We start from the raw sequence: 20,928 nt of genomic DNA on the forward strand, positions 1-20,928 counted from the left end.
CTAGTGAAAAACCTATGTATTTAGGAAAATGTCATTGGTCGTTAGAGATGTCAATCTGAGAAAAGAAGGGCGACATGAAACTGCTTGACCACGCCCAAAAATATATAACCTATCATAGAAAACCTATAAAAACATGGATTATGAGATTGTAGATACGCTATTCGCTAGCACATAAAAATGGGGTCACGGAATGAACCTATCATTCGGATCATAGAAAGGATTTGTATGGATGGATCGACCAATAATAAAAAATGTACTCAAGAAATTTAGCTTTTGATTGGTCACATGCATTGCAGAGCGACAGCGCTCAGACAGTGTGTCTTTTTGAACTACACGACTGAAGCATTATGAAATCAGCCTATGTTTTCTTATAAACACATATGTTGGCATATTGATAAATATTTGCAGGCTAGTTTGTCATAAAAACTGTCACACGTGAGATAGGAATTTGCTTTGAGAATGAGCTAGAGATAGGCCTTCTCGGGAAACGAGGAACAAATAAGACAACGCAGGATTTATTGCTGTGCATTTGCAGCCTTGCGAATGAATATTTTATTACATAACATGCACTGACACGCCACCACACCGCAGAAAAAAATGTCTCGCTCACAGGAGAGACACCAACACAAATAAATTACGACTGTACAGACGATAGATTACAGTTAAACGCACCAGAAACAACACATTCACACATGCAGAAATCTTTATATGGCTATGATGGCTACTCGGGAATCTATAATTATGGCAAGGTATGGAAAATTGTGAATTGTGTTAACGTTGGTCGAAAAATGTGCACGTTGAAGACTACAACCGATGCACATGTTTTATTTATTATAATGCTTTACAAAAAACTAATTATGGGGGTCTCCTCAAGGAGACGTGAGAGAAAAGGTTCCAGGCAACCCATCTCAATTAAACACAAGACTACAAAACATCTGCTACTACACACTGGGGGAAGAAAGTAACCTAGTGATTTGGACTTGACAGATCATGGAGACACCGAGCGATTTGTTTCTTTCCTGGAGAGAGAGAGAGAAATTAGGCAAGCAAACGTTAGTGTCAAACTAATTGCAAACGTTTGTTCTTGTTCTGTAATTGTCAATGTTTAGTCATAAATTATTAATGCTCAAAAACATAATAGAACAAGTAATTCGGATATAAAAACGACCAAATGTGCAGTCAACTTCTGATATGAATTTTAAATACCTGTAGTTTCTTCTTTATGAAATGAAGCTGTAGATATAGGCAAAGCCAACAATCCCAAGAATTAAACAACAAAGCATAATCATCATTTTTTTCTACAGGGAAAAAGAGAAAGAGAGAGACCCACAAAGAAATGTGCATTTGTTCTATAATCAAGATATTGGCAATATGATCCAGTTCTCGGTTCCACAACATATTTAGGTTGGAGGGGAAATCAGGAGAGCGAGAACAGGGTAAATTGCAGGAGAGAGTATACTGTGAGCTGTGTCTTGTGTCTGATAGGGAAACAGGTAAGACTCATCCTTTGGTTCCAAGTAATGATCTGGGATCATGATTGGGGATATCTTTGGATTGATGAGGGGTAATATGATATGAATGGCAGTTTGCACACAAACGTTAAGGAAAAATGTAAAAATGAGGTCTGAGGAACAACTCTTAAGGGCAGCATTAGTGCAGCAGAAGTTCTATCAAGATTATTTTGCGTTTCCTAATTCTGATCTTTTTTACAAGACTATGGTTTAACCTAAAGTTTAGCAAAAAAACAACAACCAGTAATTTAAAAATATAACATCTTTTATTACTCAGTTAAAATCTTTGGCATTCACAGACATATACAATTTAATATCACATTCATCATCTTACAAATCCCTTATATGAAGAGGGATACCAGGGGGGCATTGTTTGTTCATTTATACTTTGGGTTCTGCAGAGCCAATCAAGGACAAAATCACCCTCTATTCTGAGATCAGCCACTAAAGTCTAAAGAAGACAACCACTCTTTTAGTTTCACATGTAATCATATTTTTGGAACAGTGTACGTTATGGAAAGAACACCAATTTACCCACCAAAATCTACGCCCCAACCTTGCCCCCCTGTGGCAGTCTAGAGTCATTTAGTCCCATTTATTTCACGTCAGTGGGCAACACTTTTTTCACACAGCCACGACAAGATCCCGCTAATATGAGAATCACTGGTGAGCCGGTCACCTTTGGTCTCGAAATGTTCAAGGAATTTAAAATGAGTGTGTTTTCACGGTGTTAAATAAGGAGTGCAGGCTACCTTTAAAATAAAAATATAACATTGTTTTTACTTCTTAAAAAATAACAGGTGAAATGCTTCTTTGGCAAAAAACTTAAGTTTGGTTTAAACTTAAAAGAGTCAAGGGAAGTCAGTCAGAGAGTTCAGTCCCAGTTAAGATTGAAATTTTGCGGACAAGATAACTTAAGTCTTCCTTTTCTTTTGTTTTACTCACCTGGATAACCCCTGAATGCTCTCTTGTTAACCCATGATCCAATTTTCACATCCAATGTCGTGTAAGACAGTTTTCAAGTTTAAAAAAAAAAAAAAATGCATTTATCCCCTATGTCCCTCTAATCAAGTTCATGAGCAGCTTCAAAGACTGGTTTCCATAGCAGCTACACGTTCCCTCACCATGCAGACATTCCATTAGTCAGCAGTGGTGGGAGGGGAGGGGAGGGCTCATGTCTGTGACAAAGCCTGGGAGAGAACTCCTCTTTCCCTTCCTTTGTGACTTGTGAATGCAGAGGAGTGATGTGAGGATGAAATGAAGGAGTTGCTGAGATAACAGGAAGGTGGGAGTATATCCTCAGACTGTTTGTGAGATGATGATGCTGATGATTATGACAGCCAGCACAGCACAGACCACGACCAAAATGATCTTCTTCTACAAAGAGGAGTAGGAAACAGAGAGTCAGTGCGTATGGAACATACCCTTGTTCTAGTGCTGATCTATCAAAACCACAGAGGCACCTCTATCCTTCACCCATAGGAACTCAGAAGTAAAAGGATGGGAAAAGTAAACATGTTTGCTCCACCTAGACTGCTGGATGAACTTATAAAAACAGGTTTTGCCAGTATGCTAGCTAGTTGATCCTTGTGTTATTCCACAGACAGCTGTTCAATACAACTGGAGTTCAGTTATTCACTGGTTCATCAACACTCTGAGCAGAGCAAATATGAGGATTGTGAAAATTCACAAACTCGTTGAGGGTAACAGGTCAACCAAAGAAAACCCTGTATAGTATATTCCCAAAGTAAATTAACAAAAACAGACAACCCCAAAGTACAACGAAAGGACACATTAAAAATTACAAATAAAAAACCCCAAAAATTACATTCCCGTCTAGGACTACATGATGGCCCAACCAGCTTGAACCTGCGCAAATGAAACATGTAAGCAAACACACCACTGAACATGCAACCCCACTCCAAAGACAAGCTCAAATCCTTTACCCACACAGAGGCACACCCGTGGCCTAGACAAAACACAGCTGTAAACACCCTGCACCGCTGATAAAATGGCAGGCGTGACGAAGACTTACTCAACATTCTGCTGTACTTAGGCTTGCTTGAGGCCCACAGACAGGCCAATTATCAGAGCCACGATGGCCAGAATCACCACCACAACACACACTATAATTATTGTTTTCTGGAAGACAAACACACCAACGCAGCTGTGGTTATTTCCAGCAATTGTGTAAAACAAATAGCACTCCTGCCTTTGAGGTCAGACTGTGGGACAACCCTATATTATCAGATGAGATATTCATCTGTCAGTTAAACATTCTCACCGAGTAGAGATAACCTTGTAAGTGGACTGATGCACAAACACACCTATGGCAAACACATGAAAATGAAAGGCAGACAGATGCAATGAGTTGTCTGTATGTAAGGGTGAACTGTGGATGTCTGTGAAACGTGTGTAAAGGTAGTAACCAGGTCTCACCACAAGGAGGCAACATCCATCTGTTAACAAGGATCAGGCGATTAGGAGAGGAGAAGAAAGCTGAGGAGAGGTTCGGCAAAACAAGAGAAGGCAGGAAGAGCAGGAGAAAAGGGAGCAACGAGGGTTTTAATGCTGGGTCTTTGGGAATGGAACCGTTCTCCACTGAGCAACTCACACGCCGCGCCTCCTGCTGGTACTTGGCAGCCTTTTTGGTGTCTGCCACAGCCCTGTCCACAAAGCCCACCGACTGGTCCACATTGCTCTCAATCCGGTCAATGATGCCACCCTGACCACGGCCGGGTGGACCAGCAGTATGAGAGTCACGGGCAAGTAAAGACAGAAAGACAGAGAGGACCAAAGAAAGAGCAATATGGAGAGACAGAGAGGAGAGAAGCGCAAGTGGACACAGAGGAACCAGAAGAAGAAAAAGAAGAAGGCACACATTTCTCATTAAAGAGCTGAAACGGAGCAGCACAGTTTGGGGAAGCATGCAACTATCTGTATACCTGCATGTGTACTTCTGTGAATGTGTATGAGGCTTCTTGTGGGTGCATTTATTGAAGGCAGAAACACTGCTTCGGTTTAAAAAAAGAGAAGTGACTAACAGGATATTACACCTAAATCCTCAAAGCTGTGAACAAGAAGAGCTGGTAACATGAAAGACAGATAGTGCAAGAGAGAAAGAGAGGTCAGTAGGAAACATAGCATGTCTTAATCTACAACATACAGATAAATACAGAGATGTTTACATACCTTTCTAGCTTTGCTCTGATACCTAACTGCTTTTTTGGTCTCAGATTTTGCCACTTCTATGTGATCCACTGATTTGGATACATTCACCTCAATGTTGTCTATAACATCTCCCTGAAAATACACAGATTCAATGTCATTATTTACAATTCTCACAGCAAAATAAACATGCACTACGCCACAAAAACAGTACATACAAATACACTTATACACAGACACAATCACAAAATGTCAATAAAAAATAAAATGCACAGAAAGATTGTCAGTTTGTTTTGCCTTACCTTATTGTGTACTTTCCCTCAGATTGCATGAAATCAATCGTAAAGCTAATTAAATCCCTCAATAAAAATATCCAAATGATGTCAACAAATATTGACTAGTATATAATGCCTTTGACAGACAGAATGAGGGTTTGAATGGACTGATATGGAAGAAATCCAGAGACAGAAAACATATGTCCAATCATCTGACCACTCACTTTCAAGGGTTTGGATGAAAATGTGACCACCACAGCAATAAAAGCTCAGGAGCCCACAGCCAATGCAACAGATAAGATGAATAGCACGTCTTGAAAAGAAAAGAGGGCTGAGGAATAAGGGGGGAAACAGAGAAAGACGAAAAAGAAACAAAGAGGAATGCAGAACGAGTGCAGGACAGGACAGTCAAAAGAGGGAAGTGAGTGAAGAGAAATGAAAGGAATGCAGAGGAATATGGGGAGAGGAGAGGGGGAAAAAAAGAGAATGCAGACAGATTGATTGATGAAAGATAAATGAATTAATATGGAGATGACTGAAGAAGGAGGAGCAAAGAGAAGGTGAGTGTACCTGGCTCTCTACTAGCATGGCGATGTCTACAAACATGTCATGCAGCTCCTTAATGCTGCTCTCCAGGCGCACAATGTCCTTATGTCGTGCCTCAATCTCACTCAGAGCCTGCTTAGACATGTTGGAATCTACAATCTACACACATACAAGAAAAAGATAAATATTAAAAATGAAATGCAAATAGTTAGGAGACAAACACAGTAGCCCCGTTAACATGGACAGTTTTTTTGTCATTCCGAATAAACTATTCAGAATGAACATTGTGTGTTATCTGTTTATATGGAGTATGTTCTATTCCGCTCTAGAATCTTTGATTGGAATAGCCGTTGCTATTTTGCTTTTACTCGAGAAGCTACAGCAGGCAACCCAATTGACCATATACATGGATGTTCAATTGGAATAAGAATGGAATACACATCCCTTTCATTCCAATTCAAATTCTAATCAGATTGGCAGTTTTATTCTGATCAAGGTGTTCATGTGTCATTTTTACTCCAATTGAGCCACTATTCCCATTCTAATCGAATTAAAAGTGTCCATGTAAACCCACCTAGTGCCACTAGTGACAAACTGATTCAACTGTAGCAAATGTCAAGGACAAAGTGTATGAATGTTTTTTATGCACAATAAGAAAAGATAACTCAATTTTCCTTTCAAGAAAAGGGTGCTACAAATGTTATGGATTTGCCCATGATGTTACTCTTTAATAAATACTTTAATTTGTACACTGCAGTTAAACACTGTAAACCATTCAAACTTTACCCCTGCAGTGAAGACTGCTGCATTTCCACTCTCCAACATCTCCTCCAACTCATCATCAGTGGTGGCTTTACCAGCTGAGGGAGAGAGAGAGAGAGATATAGAGACTGAGAGAGATCACGCCATTATGGTGACAAGTGAAAGAGGAATAAGAAAATTAGGAAGTAGGAAACGGATCACTGATAAGGCTGAGTATTGTTCCTGTGTCCACAACCACATTAATGCATGAGTGTTTCAATGCATTTGACCACATGACTGTGTGTGTGTGTGTGTGTGTGTGTGTGTGTGTGTATACACACTGATCTCTAGCTGCCTCTGGATACGTCCTTTACTCCTCTCTCTGAAATCCACCTGAGCCTCGTTGTACTTCGTCATCACTTCGACAAACTTCCGTGATAGAACAGCATGCTGCAGACGGAGGAGGCATGGTTAGATTACTGTCCTGTTCAGTGATGACAATGTGTTTGCCACTTCTTATGGCTGATGGAGATAAGGGAATCAGTAGCCCACCTGTGACTTGCGTATCCTCATATCAGCAGACACCCTTTCTTCTTGGTCCGTTTCCAAATTCCTCTCAATGGCTGAAGAGATTAACACAACAATCTTAAAGATGTAGGGCATTTAAATGTAAAACATTCAACATATACAGTATACTATTTACACAGTAGCCTACATAACAATTCAGCTTCTTCAGTTGATTGGTCCATGTTCAATCACCAGTCCACAATCTTCATCAGTAATTTTAATTCATAGGTCAAGGACACTTTTAACAAAACTTCTCAAGGACTTTCCCAAACAGAGTTTAAAAGCATTCCATGCACACGTGTATTGGTACTGTAGGCATTTCCACTTCTGTACTATATTCCTTGCTATATTAAACACTTGTTTGCAATATTAAACACCAACAATGTGTTTGGTGTGTGCTATTGCTAATATTACTGTCTGTTGAACGGATGATGTGTAGTGGGTGCCCTGTGGTTTAACCAGGGAAATCCCTGTCTCTCCTCACATCTTTTGGCTTGCACTGAGTTTTGAGTACAGGTGATACTGATCTTGATACTGATCAAATATTGACAATAATACAATGCTTATTGTATAATGTCCTCTACTAAATGAGGGATGCCGTTTATGGTCAAGGTTGTAAACTGCTGTAGTTGAACTTCCTTTATTTAGTTGTGGGGAAGGGTGCTGTGCACTTACTCTTAAGTTTGTTTCGGGCATTGTTAGCCATCTTTTTAATGTCGTTTGTGATAGCCTCGAGGTCATCTTGTGTTTCTGGAAGGGGGAGAGAAATAATGTGAAAATCAAATACAGTATACAGCCCCTAGTGTTTACATTAGCTTTACATAAGCACACATTGTTCTTTAAATAAATATCATTTCCTTTACTCCCAAACCATGCCAATTCCCTTCATCTACACCATGGCACATTTTCCAGGAAGTTGAGTGCAGAAGCTGACTGAACTGGATGATAACATTTACAGACTGGGAAATGACTGGGTTCACCGTGTGCACCCAGAGGTTTGGACGGGGAAGTTCAAATAACCAAGGGAAACCAAACTGGTGTTTTGGTTTCCAACAGTATGCAATGTATGTGCATCTTACTCTGTTCTGATGTGGGAGCGGAGAGTATAACTGAGTAAAGCTTCTTCACTTCAACAACATTTTCATCAATCTTGTCAATGCTACCCCTGATGTCTTCAATCTGAAACATAAAGACACTGATGTTAGTGAGGGGAGAAATAATCTTGTGATGCAATTCCACAACATTGTGTTCAAGATGCAGCAGAACACACTCATATCTGCATAGATGAAGAAGAATATCTCAATGTGAGCAAACTGCGGAGTTATCTCATGTGAAATGACATTGCAAATTCTTTATATCACACAATTTATAGAATGTAAACGCCACTTTTTTATGCCTAATACATACCAAGTAACCATTATACGTTTATTAAATGGTAATTATTGTGATGCCATGGACAATCATGATTCATAAAAGTAAAAACTTCAATGTACATTTTGTGATTCTGATTTCTTAATATTTTCTGCAATATTTTGCAATTGCTGTCCATTTAGGGGCTTAGTTTTAATATTTTGTATGTTTTTATATTAAAACCTTATTACAAATTATTTTGAAGACCAATAACTATGGAAGACCCATTTTTTCCAGTCACTTTTCTCTCATTTGTTGTGATGTAGTATGTCCCTCATGCTCAGTGGCCCTCACCTCAACCACACTCCAATTAACGCATAAGGAACTTTCATTAAATCAATGACTTTGCCCAACACAAATCCACAAAAACACAAACCTGGGAAAAGAACTCGTCCATAAACGCTGCATTGTCCACAGCAATCTCCACATCATCTGCATCATCAGTGTCACACGTCTGAGGAAAAAACACATGATACCCATTGACCCATGGCACTTTCTGTTAGCTGTGTGTTCCCTGATCATTCTGTAATGCACATCAAGGTGGTCATTGGCCTAGTTGAGGGCACTAGGAATTACAGTGCACAAGAGTAGACACACTTAAATGCCAGGTTAAGAGTTAATATACTACACTGTGACAGTTTTCATTATTTCTCATACATAACATACTTTTTATGATTGCTTCTAAGGTTGCACGCACAAATATTCAGGTTCCACCTATTGCAAGCATTCCTCCAACTACACAGTTTATTATAAGGCTGTTCCACAATCCCACTACCTCAGCTGTTTTTAAAGTCATATATTCTCATATATAAGGTTTCAAATCATCGAAGGCTTCAAATTATCTTTTATGGGAGTCCTTTGCAACACACTCATCAGCACACTCATCACTGAAAGCACCTGACCTGTGACGCGTTAGTTTTGGCTGAGCAAGGCCCTGTCTCGTGTCTTCCTGTGCTCTCTGTGCTAAAAGCTAGGGTTAAAAAGTTCACTCCCCCCAAGTTACAAGTCCATAAAGACAGCTGGTCATATGGTAAATGTTCCTGCTGAACACATATACACATAGTAAAACATGCACACATTATACAAGATGTGGCCTATCAGTTTACCTTATTTCAAACTAATTCATTTTCCTGTCATTGTAGATCACTTTGGACAAAAGTGTATATGCTAAGAACCATAAAGAAAAAAACATACTAGATATTTCAAACTTGGTGAGAGCTCAATGACACCACTTTTTTAGTTGTAATTCAATCTACCATGGTGTTTCAAAAATAACTTGCAAGGCTGCAACTAGGCTGAAGTGTGTTTGTGGCATAAACAACCATGATGAGCCCACACAGGATGCCGTCCGATCAGAGATATACTGTAAGTCAGCTCAACTTTCTATTAACGCTTTTAGACACGAGCCCTCCTTCACTGACAATCTCATTGCTCAGACCAGTTATGTAAAAACTGAACTAGGCCCTTCAGTCAAAAGTGTCATGAACCTTTTACACGTCAGTTTGCCTATCAAATACATGCCCATCATTTGCATGAGAAGCTTTCCCCCTACGTAACACCTTAACAGAGTCCCCATAAGCTAGGCAGACAATACATATGTCTACACCACGCCAGCTTCCCCAGTGGAAGCTCTGAGGCAGTTGGATGACATGTACAGTTCTTAGTTGTTCCATCATTTAGTTAAGGACGAGAGAGACAGAGGGAAGCACAGAGACTGTTTGGCAGTTGAACCACAAAACTGTGACACATCCTTTGCGAACGTAAATGTGTGACTGTCATGATCTGTGAAACCAACGATGACAGCCAAGAATAAAACACTGAAAATCTAATTGATATTGCAATGTTACCCTATTACAAATGATAGTACTACAACTATTACATCCAATCAAACCTATTAGTTATTACACTACAGGTGGACTAAAGAAACTGACACAGAAAACAGAGACACTAACTATTTTCTTCCTCGCACAACCATGATCACAACCAACGGTGCAACAAGTCTGCTGTTTGCTAAAACCATCTCTGACAGCCACAGTATACGTGTGTGTGTGTGTGTGTGTGTGTGTGTGTCGCATGCTCCTTCAAGAACCATAAGAAACACTAGGAAACAAAACAAGTTGCCCCACCAGGTAGTTAAACATTCAACAAGAGGAGGGGGGGGGGGGGGTAACGAGAACTAGGGAGAACTCTGCACAATGCTTTTCAAATCCTCCTCAAACAAGCCCAGAGAAGTCAAACAAAGTTCCTTAAACCACATACAGGTGTTAGTCAGTCAGCAAATTGAGCAAAGTAACTGTAGGCCTACTGTTTTATGCAGAAATTGGAGAGTTTTAGTGCCACCTTTAAAGTAGGCTGCCCTTGCTATCTTTTAACCCCTCACCACCCACTTCTATGTGTTAAAGTGCAGAGGAAAGTAATAATATACAGCCTTTAGACCTAATATGAACTAATATGAATACATTTAAATACATTACTGTAGACACAAAAACAATAACATTCATGTTTTTGACTGACTGACTCATATCTGTGATGTAAACTAGGTCTGACTGAAACTATGCTAAAAAGGGTGACGCTCACAGTGCAGTGGCCTAACATACTTCCCTTCCAGGATTACCTTTGGCTTCAGGTAAGAAAAAACACACAGTCAATAGTGGGTCACTATGGTAATAAATCCAGGCTGGTTCAGAGAGAGAGAGAGAGAGAGAGAGAGAGAGAGAGAGAGAGAGAGAGAGAGACACTCTCCCAGCAATAATCTCTCTGCATCCTGGTTCTTTCAGTTTAAATATCCTACCTTTCATCTACAGCTGCTCAGGAGAGCTGTGATGATGTAGTAGCCTAACCCTTTGACTACCCTGTCCATGTCCTATAGAAGGCCAATATTCTAGTGGCCTTTAGGCTTAGGAATTTACGCACACATAAATAGCATTTACATCTTTGTAATGGATTCTGTCTGTGACAGACTGTCAGAAACTGGGAAAGAGATTTCACAATATCCTGCTCACAAGATCCCATCCTGACCCATCCCCCAGTCTCCAACAATCATCCACGCGATCAGCTGAGAGAATCATCTGTCAGCGAGCGGGTTCCACTCCAAGGGACTATCGAGTTGGCACCTACAGTGAGCCTAGTAACCACAGACACTATATTGAAGTCAGTCCCATTGTCATTTCCTAAAGAAATTTGAAATACGTTCCCTACTTTTGTTTAAAACATAGGCCTACGTTCAAACAGGCTACCTGCCACAGAACATGTGATACCATAGTAATCGCGTTCTCAAACACCCCCGAGTCGCCTTGACCACCTCTGCCTTGCCAAGGTCGACTTCTCGGCTTGGGAATGACGTAATTTAACTTCTGGGTCTTGCTGAAGTCGTTAAGCCAAAGTTTGTCACGTTAAAAGTATAGGCCACTCACCGAGTTCTACAACTGCTCTACAACCGTGTTCAAATAAGACAATATGTTGAGAGTGTAGGCTAATATCAAATGACTGTCCAGCAGGCTATCAATCCATGATTATAAACTCACCGCTTTGAGTTGCTCCAATCGGTCCTTCATGTCTGAAACAACCAACTACGCTAAAAAATATGCAAAATAAAATAAGTTAATATATTTGTAAAAACTGACAGGCAGTGGCTCGCACCAAAACCTGCGCAATGTCAGTATGCTACGTTGAAATCGGCAGCCAGTTTAATAGCTAGCGGTAACAGGTCCCGCTGCCAGAGTTCAAATATGCTCCCCAAGACGCCGTGGTTGAAGTTTGAGAACGGGCTTCAGGCATAAAAGTGGGAACAAAATACTCCAGGAATATTCCATACAATATGGCTGCTGCGTTCCAGGGCCGTTTTTCCTTTTTTGCTAAATCTATCCGCTCAGAGGATTAAGACAACAGTTGTGTGCAGTCCGCTTAATCTCTTCCCCCGTTCTCTCCCTCCCTATCTCTTTTTCGCAGTAATCATTCTAAAACGCACTTTTCACTTCACGCATGCTCAGTGCTCCCCTCGACAACACTTAAGCACTTGTTTGACAAGGGGCCTCGCCCTGCAAAGGGTTTGGCTACCTGTCTGTGTATGCAAGATCTTAAAGGGGCGATATCCACCTGTCATTTCACCATCGCAGTAATATCCACTCGTCTCTCTAACACACCCACACACAGACCAGGATCAATAATATCGCCCAGGCTACTCCGAAATACATAGGGCAATTCACGTAAGTGGTACTTGTGTCAGACGGTCACAACTAATGAAAGAAGTCTGTTAAATTGGGGTAAAGTTATTTACAAGACTTTAATCCACTGAGTAAAGATGGCGTGAGGTATGAATTATTTCAGGATTATGCTATGGTGCGGTTTCCAATCGTATTGGCAAGTTATTTGTTCTATCAATAAACCCCAAAAAACAAATTAATTAGAGGAAAATTCTCTTCATAGACCTCCATACGTCTTGTACATGTAACATTAATGCAAAACACGCATCTTCAGAATTGTATGCACTTTTTATATCCGCGATTCGGCCCAACGCATCATTTATGAACCACACATGCATTGCACATCCTGTCAAAAATAACAATGTAACGCTTTCTGGCAATAATTGGCATTTCTATTGTGGGGATCACCTAGATAGCTGTGCCCAGCCCTCGTCTTTTTTGACGGCTCTATGCTGCCATCTGCTGAACTAATTCAGTGGTAACAAAAAAACACTCCCATCTCTGGCTGATCCACAGCATGTAGACCTTCCATCGGCAACTTATGTATGACTGATATACTAGCAGGACAGGCTTTTTTAAATTAAGTACTGAACCACAAATGTTAGTGTTCACTAGTACAGACCAAAATTCTGATCATATTTTGCAACGGGATCACAAGATGTAGTGAGGATCAGTTCAATCAATGAGTAAATGTTAAGACATACAGACATCATAGGGGTAGACGGAGTACAGTTACAGTGTATAATGTTGCTGCAATGGCTCTTTCCAACTCAAAGGCAAAGCAAAAAAAAAAAAAAAAAAAAAAAACACAAACAATCATATGCTCATTATACACATACAAGACCTAGGTTTCACAGGACATACCAAAAAAAAAAAAAAAAAAATAATAATAATAATAAAATAAAGCAATGTTACACCTCGCTGCATCACCAGCAATGCCTTATTGAGACAGCATGAAGCATTAGCTATAACAGGGACCACATCCAAATCACAAAGGCAAGCCAAATGTATTCAGAATGTTTTTATTCAAAGTTTAACTCTTAAGTGCTGGGAGTCTTACAGAGTTTAAGTTCTGTATAACACCATGAAAAGCTCTCATCCTTTACCAGCGTTTACACTAGTGTATTTGAGTGGGTGCATGTCTGTGTACATATGTATGTGTAAAGTCCGCGCATTGGTGTTTTTACTGTTAGCGAGTCTACACTGAATTCCGAGAACCACACAAATTCACTTTTTTCATTTTGAAACACAAAAACAAAAACGAAAAAAGTTGAAAAATAAAAATAATCTGCATTGGGATTTTACAGTAAAAGGGGCAGGGAAGAGGAGGGGGGGGCAAACTCTGTCGCCACTGAAGAGCCTGATGACTTCTGGCCACCAATGGCAAGAGAGAGAGTACAAGAGTCACATGTTAAAGATCATCATCCTCATCTGGCAGAGCTGTTTCTGATGCCACCTGCAGAGGGGACAGGGGACAAAGACAAAGGTCAGAAACTCCATCCAAACAGTGCAGCTATGGCTATGTGCAGTGCAGTGCAACCGTGACCAATACTCACTTTAAGGTCATGCTCATACTGTGCAGCAAGTGAGGGGTCCATGGCGATTTCAGGTGGCGCCAGAGCAGGCATCTCCACAAACTCCAGGTTGGGGTCGCCGATCAACTTCCGCGCCAGCCAGAGGAAGGGCTTCTCGAAGTTGTAATTACTCTTTGCAGATATGTCGTAGTACTGGAGGGGAAGAGAAGCAATGGAAGTATATCAACACAAACTATTGATAGACAGAGTACGAGGAACAGAAGCCAGCCAAACACTAAGCCAGTCTGGTTAGTCAGGGAATATCAACTAGTTATCTTTAGTAAAGCTTTGAGCCCACCACTACAGGCAATTTGTAAAGCTGTGGAATGCATAGAATTGCCTGATGGTCCGAAACGTTGCAAGTTAAAGTTAAAATTGCAAATGAAGAGTGTGCGGGAGCTTGCTACTTTTTTTGATATTGGTGACCCTGTGGGCCTTCTCCGACGCATCCGTCCCAGGGAGGTGTGCAAAAGTACTTAACATTCTATAGTGCTGGACCGACAGACAACAGGCTTTTCCTGCTCACCTAATTTAAAAGTTTACCACAGGTTTAAAGCATCCAGTGTATACAGTCAGAAAAGTGTGCATCAGCCTTAAGCAATGAGTATGAGGTTACTTGAAACAGAAAAGCTCAAAGCTTCCATTTCAAACTCTGGGAAAATAGCTTGTTTTGCCATCTACCCCAGAGTTTGATAAGATGCAGCTTTCCCTTCTCTTCTGTGTGCGTGCAGCAACTCTGACACTGTTGGCCTAGCTTAGCATAATTCACTTAAAGTGGGTTATTCAAGTTATCCTATAGCAAAAAGGAAACAAAAACAACCCACTTGCACTAAAATATACTACGATTGGCTTATGGTGTCAAACTGAGTAATTGCATGCACAGAAAAAAGAAGAGAAATTATCTAATCTGGGGTAGATGGCAAATAAGATGTTTTCCCAAAAATGTGCTGTTCCTTTAAAAACCTTTGCTAACATTAAGGTCAAACATCAAGACTCCTGATAGATACTGGGACTCCCATCAAGAAAAATATTGAACACCACCAAGCTGGGTGTGTCAAAAACAGACTAAAAATACATACACTCACAATTACAAGATTACAGTGTTGACAGGTTACCTGCAGATTCTTCTTGCGGTGAAAGACAATGCTCTTGGCCTTCACTTTTCTGTCTTTGATGTCCACCTTGTTGCCACAAAGCACAATGGGAATGTTTTCACAGACACGGACCAAATCACGATGCCAGTTGGGCACGTTCTTGTAGGTCACTCGAGATGTGACATCAAACATGATGATCGCACACTGAGCTGGAGATACACAAAGAGATTAGTAGGGCGAAGCAAGAAATGTCTCAAGAATAATTGCAGTATATTGGATAGCCAGATTAAATTAGATCAAAATGTAAAGGTATGAACAATAAACACCTACCTTGAATGTAATACCCATCTCTGAGGCCTCCAAACTTTTCCTGACCAGCTGTGTCCCAGACATTATACTTTATGGCTCCTCTATTAGTGTGGAAGACCAAAGGATGAACCTCCACCCCAAGAGTGGCTAAACAAAGAAGGAATCGCACACACACACTATGATCACACAAGTATACCCACCCACTGAACTCAATGGTAATTGATGCAAACGTTCTAGAAGTGTTCCTTCCGAGACATTCGTCACTACTCACCGACATATTTCTTTTCGAACTCCCCCGTCAAATGTCTCTTCACAAATGTAGTCTTTCCGGTACCACCATCACCCACCAACACGAGCTGTGGACAAGGGAGAAGGGACAGTGAGACTTCACTCCATCACGTCGACTGATCGCAATGACGGCATCTCAAAGAGTGATCCCCAAAAGTTACGCATCACTTCCATCGTCTTACCTTAAACTGGACTTGAGGTTCGGTTTCTGCCATGGTTGTCTGACGATTGCTCTGCGTGTCGCAGTGTGTCGGTCTGTGAGACAGAAGGCGGGAGGGTTAACAAAGATAGTGTCCTCCCTATCTTGCTTCATGATAAAGTCACCGTTGACAGCGGATCCAAGCTTTATTGCTGGTTTTCTGCATGAACCGCATGGCTTAAAAAAAATCTCCGCATCATTGTTAGGGCCTACATAGCATAACTAACAAAAGTTGCTAGCTAGCTAATGTTAGCGTCAGAGTGATTGTTAAGTTGACTAGCGCGCTAAGTTACGTTTCAACACAAGATTCCTCTTCCATAAATGCACCGTCCGAAAACAGAGCCTCCATAAAAATTAAGAATCATACCCAGCACTAGGTAACGTTAACACCATGCATACATTGAGTTAACAGCATAGAAAGTCTGGGCCATTTTGAATCAACTATTAGGCATCGATGTTAGCATCTCGATCCATAGCGCTGTTGGATGGCAAAACGCCATGTTGCACTGCCGCACTTTTCTAGCTTCGACTGGAACAAAACCTGTCCAGCACCGAAATATCTTCCCTCGCAAATCGCCCACAAACGGCGTCACTATTATATATTCCAATTAAGACCTACATACTACTGTACATAAATATGATGACCCAGAAACACATATGCAATGAACAATAACACCTTACCAACAATGCACGACAATCCAAGCAGACAAAACGAGGGAAAACCCAGGTAGCTAACAAATTAGCTAGGGCCTAAAGACTAGCAAGTAGCACCCACTGTAATGGTAGCGTTAGCTAGCCACCACGATAGCATGAAATTTCCTAGCACGTTAAGATGCCCCAAACTTTGTATACCCAATAAATAAGCAACACCCACAACAAAGCTACGCTAAATGCGACCTGGGAAGTTTCTAGAGCTTTATACTCATCACATAAATCCAACTTATCAATGAATTACGACAAATGTTACATCAGCACTTATGTTCCGCACTTACCCGGCGCTGAAGTGATAGGAAAAGAGCAAATGGCGACGTCCACGCGGGATTCAGCGTGGGTCAACTGGCTATATGTTTCCGCCCTTTTCACGTGACTTAAAATTTTCCTCTCCAAATTGTCAGTTCGAGGGTGACTCTTGGTGGTAATAGCTGGAATAACACCCTTTATCCTTGGTAGGAGAACACTATTCATTGTTCTTTTCACCAGTAATAAATATAACAACAAAAATTATGTAGGCCTTGCATGTTTGTTTTTTTTCTGCACAAGGCTTCATTATGTTCCCTTGTATTCTCAAATGGGAAAGATGTGTCACATGTAGGCTATAACCAGCAGTCAAATATGAAAATATAAACAAAGCAAAGATTATGTTCAAAGCTTTATTGTATTTTCCAAAGTCACTCTACATACATTTATCAGTTGTTATTCAATTGTTACGGACAAAATGTGTCCATAGTTTTAGTGAATTCTATCAGCTTTAGTATAGTATTGTGCGTATAACTGACATTGGCGCGGACTTGATTAGTCTATTTTTTAACTGCTTACAGTGCAAGCTTAATATATTATTCTGACACATTTTGACACATAGATTTGTGTGGTTTATAGTTGGTTAACATAGTGTTGTCAGTAGCCTATCTGAAACATAGGCTATATGTTTTAAGTGTGTGTGTGTATGTGTGTGTGTGTGTGTATGTAAAAACATGAAGTTATTCATCTATATAAATAGTCGGCCTCGATATTAGCGGCGATCTCAGCTTCCCAGCGATCACCATTATTCAGCAGCTTCTCTTTGTTATACAGCAATTCCTCATGAGTCTCAGTGGAGAACTCAAAATTAGGCCCCTGAGTGAAAGTGAGAGAGAAGACAGAGAGAGAAAGAGGGAGAGATGTACTTTGTAAATATCCATTGAGAAACTAGAAACTAATGTACAGGTCTGCTCTGTGTCTATTGAGAATCAAATGAGCAGGTCTGCTGTCGTTATTGAACCCAAAGCAGTAACTCTGGGACAAGCTTAGACACAAGGGCAAATGATCTTTACCTCTACAATGGCATCAACAGGACAAGCCTCCTGGCAGAAACCACAGTAGATGCACTTGGTCATGTCAATATCGTAGCGGGTTGTCCTCCTGCTTCCATCTGCACGAGTCTCAGCCTCAATAGTGATGGCCTGAAGCACATGTGAAAAATGTCTGTTCTCAATTGTTCTCAATATGTCTCTTCTCAATTCTCAACTGTGCCCTGCCTAAGGACTGCAGATGTAAATTAGCCTAAGGCTAACTCTGGTACAATGCATCAAATGGCAACATTTATGTTCAAACATAACACAACATTGTACATCATCCCTAATAAATAAAACAAATAAAATAAATCAATCAATTACACTCAGCCTGTGTGTGTCAGTTGTATCTTCCCTATGTATGTTTGTACTCACATTTGTGCTTGTGTGTGGGGTTTGCCTTTACCTGTGCAGGACAGATGGCTTCGCAAAGTTTGCAGGCAATGCAGCGCTCTTCTCCGTTGGGATACCTGCGCAGAGCATGCTCACCACGGAAACGGGGTGACAGGGGTCCTTTTTCAAATGGGTAATTGATAGTAGCTGGCTCACGGAACAGGTAACTCATTGTCATCCCTAAACCTACAAGGACCACATAAAGTATACCATCAATGCACCCAGAAATACACGTTCATTTGTTCTGAAATTGCCATAAATGTACATAGCCCAAGCCTGGCACAATTTCATTCATACACATGACTCATAATAACAAAGCATGGATACTTATTTTGAGACACTGAATTGACTCACCTCTGAAGAGCTCAGTCCATAACAGTGTCTGAGCAGCACGGTCTGTTATTGACTTCATATCAGTGGCCTCTTCCCGTGCATTTACATACTCTATACAAGGCAAAGAATAGCACTGTCACATTTTGTATACGTGCAAGTCTGTGATAGTGTTAAAAATAGGCTATAATGGCTGTGTAGAGGCAGTGTAAGAGTCTGAGAGAGAAGTGTGTGTGTGTGTGTGTGTGTATGTGTGTGTGTGATACTTACTGAATGCCTCTCTCTGGACTGACAGACTGAACGGTCGGACAAGGCCAGGATTGACTCCAAAAGTGCCTGATTAAAATAGAGAACAATGTGGAATTAGCGTATGGCTCCCAAACAGCAGATGCTTTGGATGATTCAGGTCAACCTGAACAGAAGGAATGTTTTTAGTGCAACAGTTTACATTCTATTTCAAAATTAGACTGAATCAAATAGGACAAATATCAACTGAAAACTTATTCAGTCAGTATTGTCCCTCTATTTCTTAACTGGGATCAGGGAGTGCTGCTGCAAAGCAGAAGCCATCTATTTGGCAGGCAAAGCTTCATTGAACTCAAGTTCTCTACGGACACTTCTCTCTAAATAGTGAATAACACACATATAAACACACTCTTACCTGGTCTAGACGAACAATAGAGAAGTCTCAATGCAGTGGACATTGTGGCAAAATGACACTAGAGAGAGAGAAAGAGAGGTCAGCCTAACCAGATTTCCTCTCCTAGTCCCTCCCTAATCACTGTTCCCAATCCTACTGCTTACATCACAGATGCACTACTCACAACATTACAAAACACAGCTGAGTCATATGAAGCATGCAGTAGGGGCTGGTGGGGTATTTTATGGTCAGCTGAAATGCACAATGTATTACATAATCAAGCTATATTGTACATAGATTGATTTCCATGATACATTCTCTCACAACAATTCATCTATATTTTTTAGTGTCTCAAATCATTGGTGCCATGTTGCCTAGGCTATGGGGGTTGTCTGTCTCACGTGTTGTATTAGAATGATCAACATCATGCTATATGACCAGGAGTCGTGTTCAAAGTAGGCTAGGGTTTAAGCTATGTAGGCTACTTGTCTTTTGACTTCATATTCCCAGTGCGTAATATTTACTGCGAAGTGTGGGCACATATGCAAAATGTCGCAGTTATGAACCTGTTCCCCAACAATTATGAAGTTACCTAATGCACCAAATAGGCCTATTTAAGCACATTGGCTGAATTTAAAAAAAAAAAAGTGTCCCGTTACATTGTAATTACCAGTAGCCTATCAGCAGTAGGATACTACGAGTTATAAATTATGCTGAAAAGAAGTTTCGGTATACCGACAAGAAGCACTCAGGTGAGACTCACTAAAAAGGCTCGTCGAGTCGAATAAAGGCGAATGACGCAGTGCGATAACTTACCGTGATTATCGCAGTCCTGCAAGTTAACGGTCTGTCCGCGCAAGACGTCTGAACCAAGGACCAATCGTGCACACACGCATGTACCAACACAGGAAGTCGCGGCTCCCTGTGGCTAATATTTGGTTTTCGAGAAAGAACTTTTAAACAACACTTGTATCTAATAGGCTTAGGGTTTATTCAGATTATAAATACATCAAATAACAGCAAATAGCAATATCATAGGTGCCAACTCTCACGCATTGGCCGTGAGACACACGCATTTGATTAGTTTCACACACTCACACGCCACACCCCCGATTTCTCACGCTGAAGTGTCAACCCGGTCGGTCAGATGCCTGAAAAATGAGTTTAGCCTATCTATAGATCTACCTGTTGAGCCACGGTTATGCTTTCAGAGACGGTGAGAGGGTTCAAGAGCACCCCCTGTCTGTGGAATTTTCTAAAATGTCTCTCATTTGCGATATACTTCAGAAGCCGTCCCAGGCGCATTTCCCCCGCATTTCCCCGGCTTCAGGTATGCTTTGAGTATTATTGAGTATTTTTCACGCTGAAGTGTCAACCTGGTAGGTCAAATACCTGGCAGATGAGGTTCAACTAAACTAAACCTATACATATGATATCACACATCAGAACGTGCGGAAGCTTTCCAATGATATTAGCGCCAAGTTGCTGTGATAGGCCTAAATGGTTCGTGAGAAAATTAACATTGAACCGAGGTGCAATTTAGGCTAATCATATTTGGATTTTGCACACAGTGCACACCCATTACTCTCGGTTTAATATTTCACTAACCCTTCACACAACACGTGGCAAACCC

General features: G+C 40.8%; 3 protein-coding genes across 13 annotated transcripts; all 3 read right to left on the minus strand.

Annotated features, from left to right (window-relative positions):
* Positions 1–524: 524 nt before the first annotated feature.
* stx3a (syntaxin 3A) lies at positions 525–12,225 on the minus strand. 9 transcript variants are annotated; one of them, XM_042073631.1, is made up of 12 exons: positions 11,743–12,225; positions 8,595–8,672; positions 7,888–7,987; positions 7,484–7,558; positions 6,794–6,864; positions 6,583–6,691; positions 6,287–6,360; positions 5,525–5,659; positions 4,704–4,814; positions 3,951–4,236; positions 1,207–1,298; positions 525–1,019 (listed from the first exon to the last, which is right to left on the minus strand). In XM_042073631.1, exons 1-12 carry the CDS (start codon positions 11,770–11,772, stop codon positions 942–944), a joined length of 1,239 nt encoding a protein of 412 aa, XP_041929565.1. In that variant the 5' UTR covers positions 11,773–12,225; the 3' UTR covers positions 525–941. The 9 variants fall into 9 exon arrangements, with proteins under 9 accessions (XP_041929565.1, XP_041929573.1, XP_041929568.1 ...); XM_042073633.1 differs by lacking the exons at positions 525–1,019; positions 1,207–1,298 and adding exons at positions 2,755–2,888; positions 3,547–3,653 and having other exon boundaries at positions 11,743–12,223; XM_042073634.1 differs by lacking the exons at positions 525–1,019; positions 1,207–1,298 and adding an exon at positions 1,756–2,727 and having other exon boundaries at positions 4,126–4,236; positions 11,743–12,222.
* A 1,201-nt stretch (positions 12,226–13,426) lies between these two features.
* ran (RAN, member RAS oncogene family) lies at positions 13,427–17,006 on the minus strand. Of its 2 annotated transcripts, none has more exons than XM_042074425.1 (7): positions 16,877–17,006; positions 15,868–15,940; positions 15,669–15,753; positions 15,419–15,544; positions 15,110–15,297; positions 13,977–14,147; positions 13,427–13,876 (listed from the first exon to the last, which is right to left on the minus strand). In XM_042074425.1, the coding sequence occupies exons 2-7, from the start codon at positions 15,898–15,900 to the stop codon at positions 13,832–13,834; spliced, it is 648 nt and encodes a 215-aa protein (XP_041930359.1). In that variant the 5' UTR covers positions 15,901–15,940; positions 16,877–17,006; the 3' UTR covers positions 13,427–13,831. The 2 variants fall into 2 exon arrangements, with proteins under 2 accessions (XP_041930359.1, XP_041930360.1); XM_042074426.1 differs by lacking the exon at positions 16,877–17,006 and adding an exon at positions 16,566–16,590.
* Positions 17,007–17,240: 234 nt separating this feature from the next.
* ndufs8b (NADH:ubiquinone oxidoreductase core subunit S8b) lies at positions 17,241–20,301 on the minus strand. 2 transcript variants are annotated; one of them, XM_042074430.1, is made up of 7 exons: positions 20,112–20,301; positions 19,317–19,374; positions 18,926–18,991; positions 18,680–18,769; positions 18,339–18,511; positions 17,915–18,043; positions 17,241–17,717 (listed from the first exon to the last, which is right to left on the minus strand). In XM_042074430.1, exons 2-7 carry the CDS (start codon positions 19,357–19,359, stop codon positions 17,586–17,588), a joined length of 633 nt encoding a protein of 210 aa, XP_041930364.1. In that variant the 5' UTR covers positions 19,360–19,374; positions 20,112–20,301; the 3' UTR covers positions 17,241–17,585. The 2 variants fall into 2 exon arrangements, with proteins under 2 accessions (XP_041930364.1, XP_041930365.1); XM_042074431.1 differs by lacking the exon at positions 20,112–20,301 and adding an exon at positions 20,059–20,080.
* Positions 20,302–20,928: the final 627 nt, after the last annotated feature.

The sequence above is a fragment of the Alosa sapidissima genome, chromosome 20, assembly GCF_018492685.1.
Source record: "Alosa sapidissima isolate fAloSap1 chromosome 20, fAloSap1.pri, whole genome shotgun sequence".
NCBI classification, from domain to species: Eukaryota; Metazoa; Chordata; class Actinopteri; order Clupeiformes; family Clupeidae; genus Alosa; species Alosa sapidissima.

Bases quoted from the DNA above. Each gene is read 5' to 3' on its own strand.
- stx3a (XM_042073630.1), bottom strand. From the start codon at position 11,772: ATGAAGGACCGATTGGAGCAACTCAAAGCG. The intron at 5,660-6,286 runs GTAAAGTTTGAA...GTATGTGTGTAG, and splicing joins CAGCAGTCTTCACTGCAGGG to ATTGTAGATTCCAACATGTC. The intron at 4,237-4,703 runs GTATGTAAACAT...GGCCGTGGTCAG, and splicing joins ATCAGAGCAAAGCTAGAAAG to GGTGGCATCATTGACCGGAT.
- ran (XM_042074425.1), bottom strand. From the start codon at position 15,900: ATGGCAGAAACCGAACCTCAAGTCCAGTTTAAG. The intron at 15,754-15,867 runs GTAAGACGATGG...CCTTGTCCACAG, and splicing joins AACCTCAAGTCCAGTTTAAG to CTCGTGTTGGTGGGTGATGG. The intron at 15,298-15,418 runs GTAGGTGTTTAT...GTGTATCTCCAG, and splicing joins AGATGGGTATTACATTCAAG to CTCAGTGTGCGATCATCATG.
- ndufs8b (XM_042074430.1), bottom strand. From the start codon at position 19,359: ATGTCCACTGCATTGAGACTTCTCTATTGTTCGTCTAGACCAG. The intron at 18,992-19,316 runs GTAAGAGTGTGT...TATTTTAATCAG, and splicing joins CTATTGTTCGTCTAGACCAG to GCACTTTTGGAGTCAATCCT. The intron at 18,770-18,925 runs GTAAGTATCACA...TGCCTTGTATAG, and splicing joins AGTCCAGAGAGAGGCATTCA to AGTATGTAAATGCACGGGAA.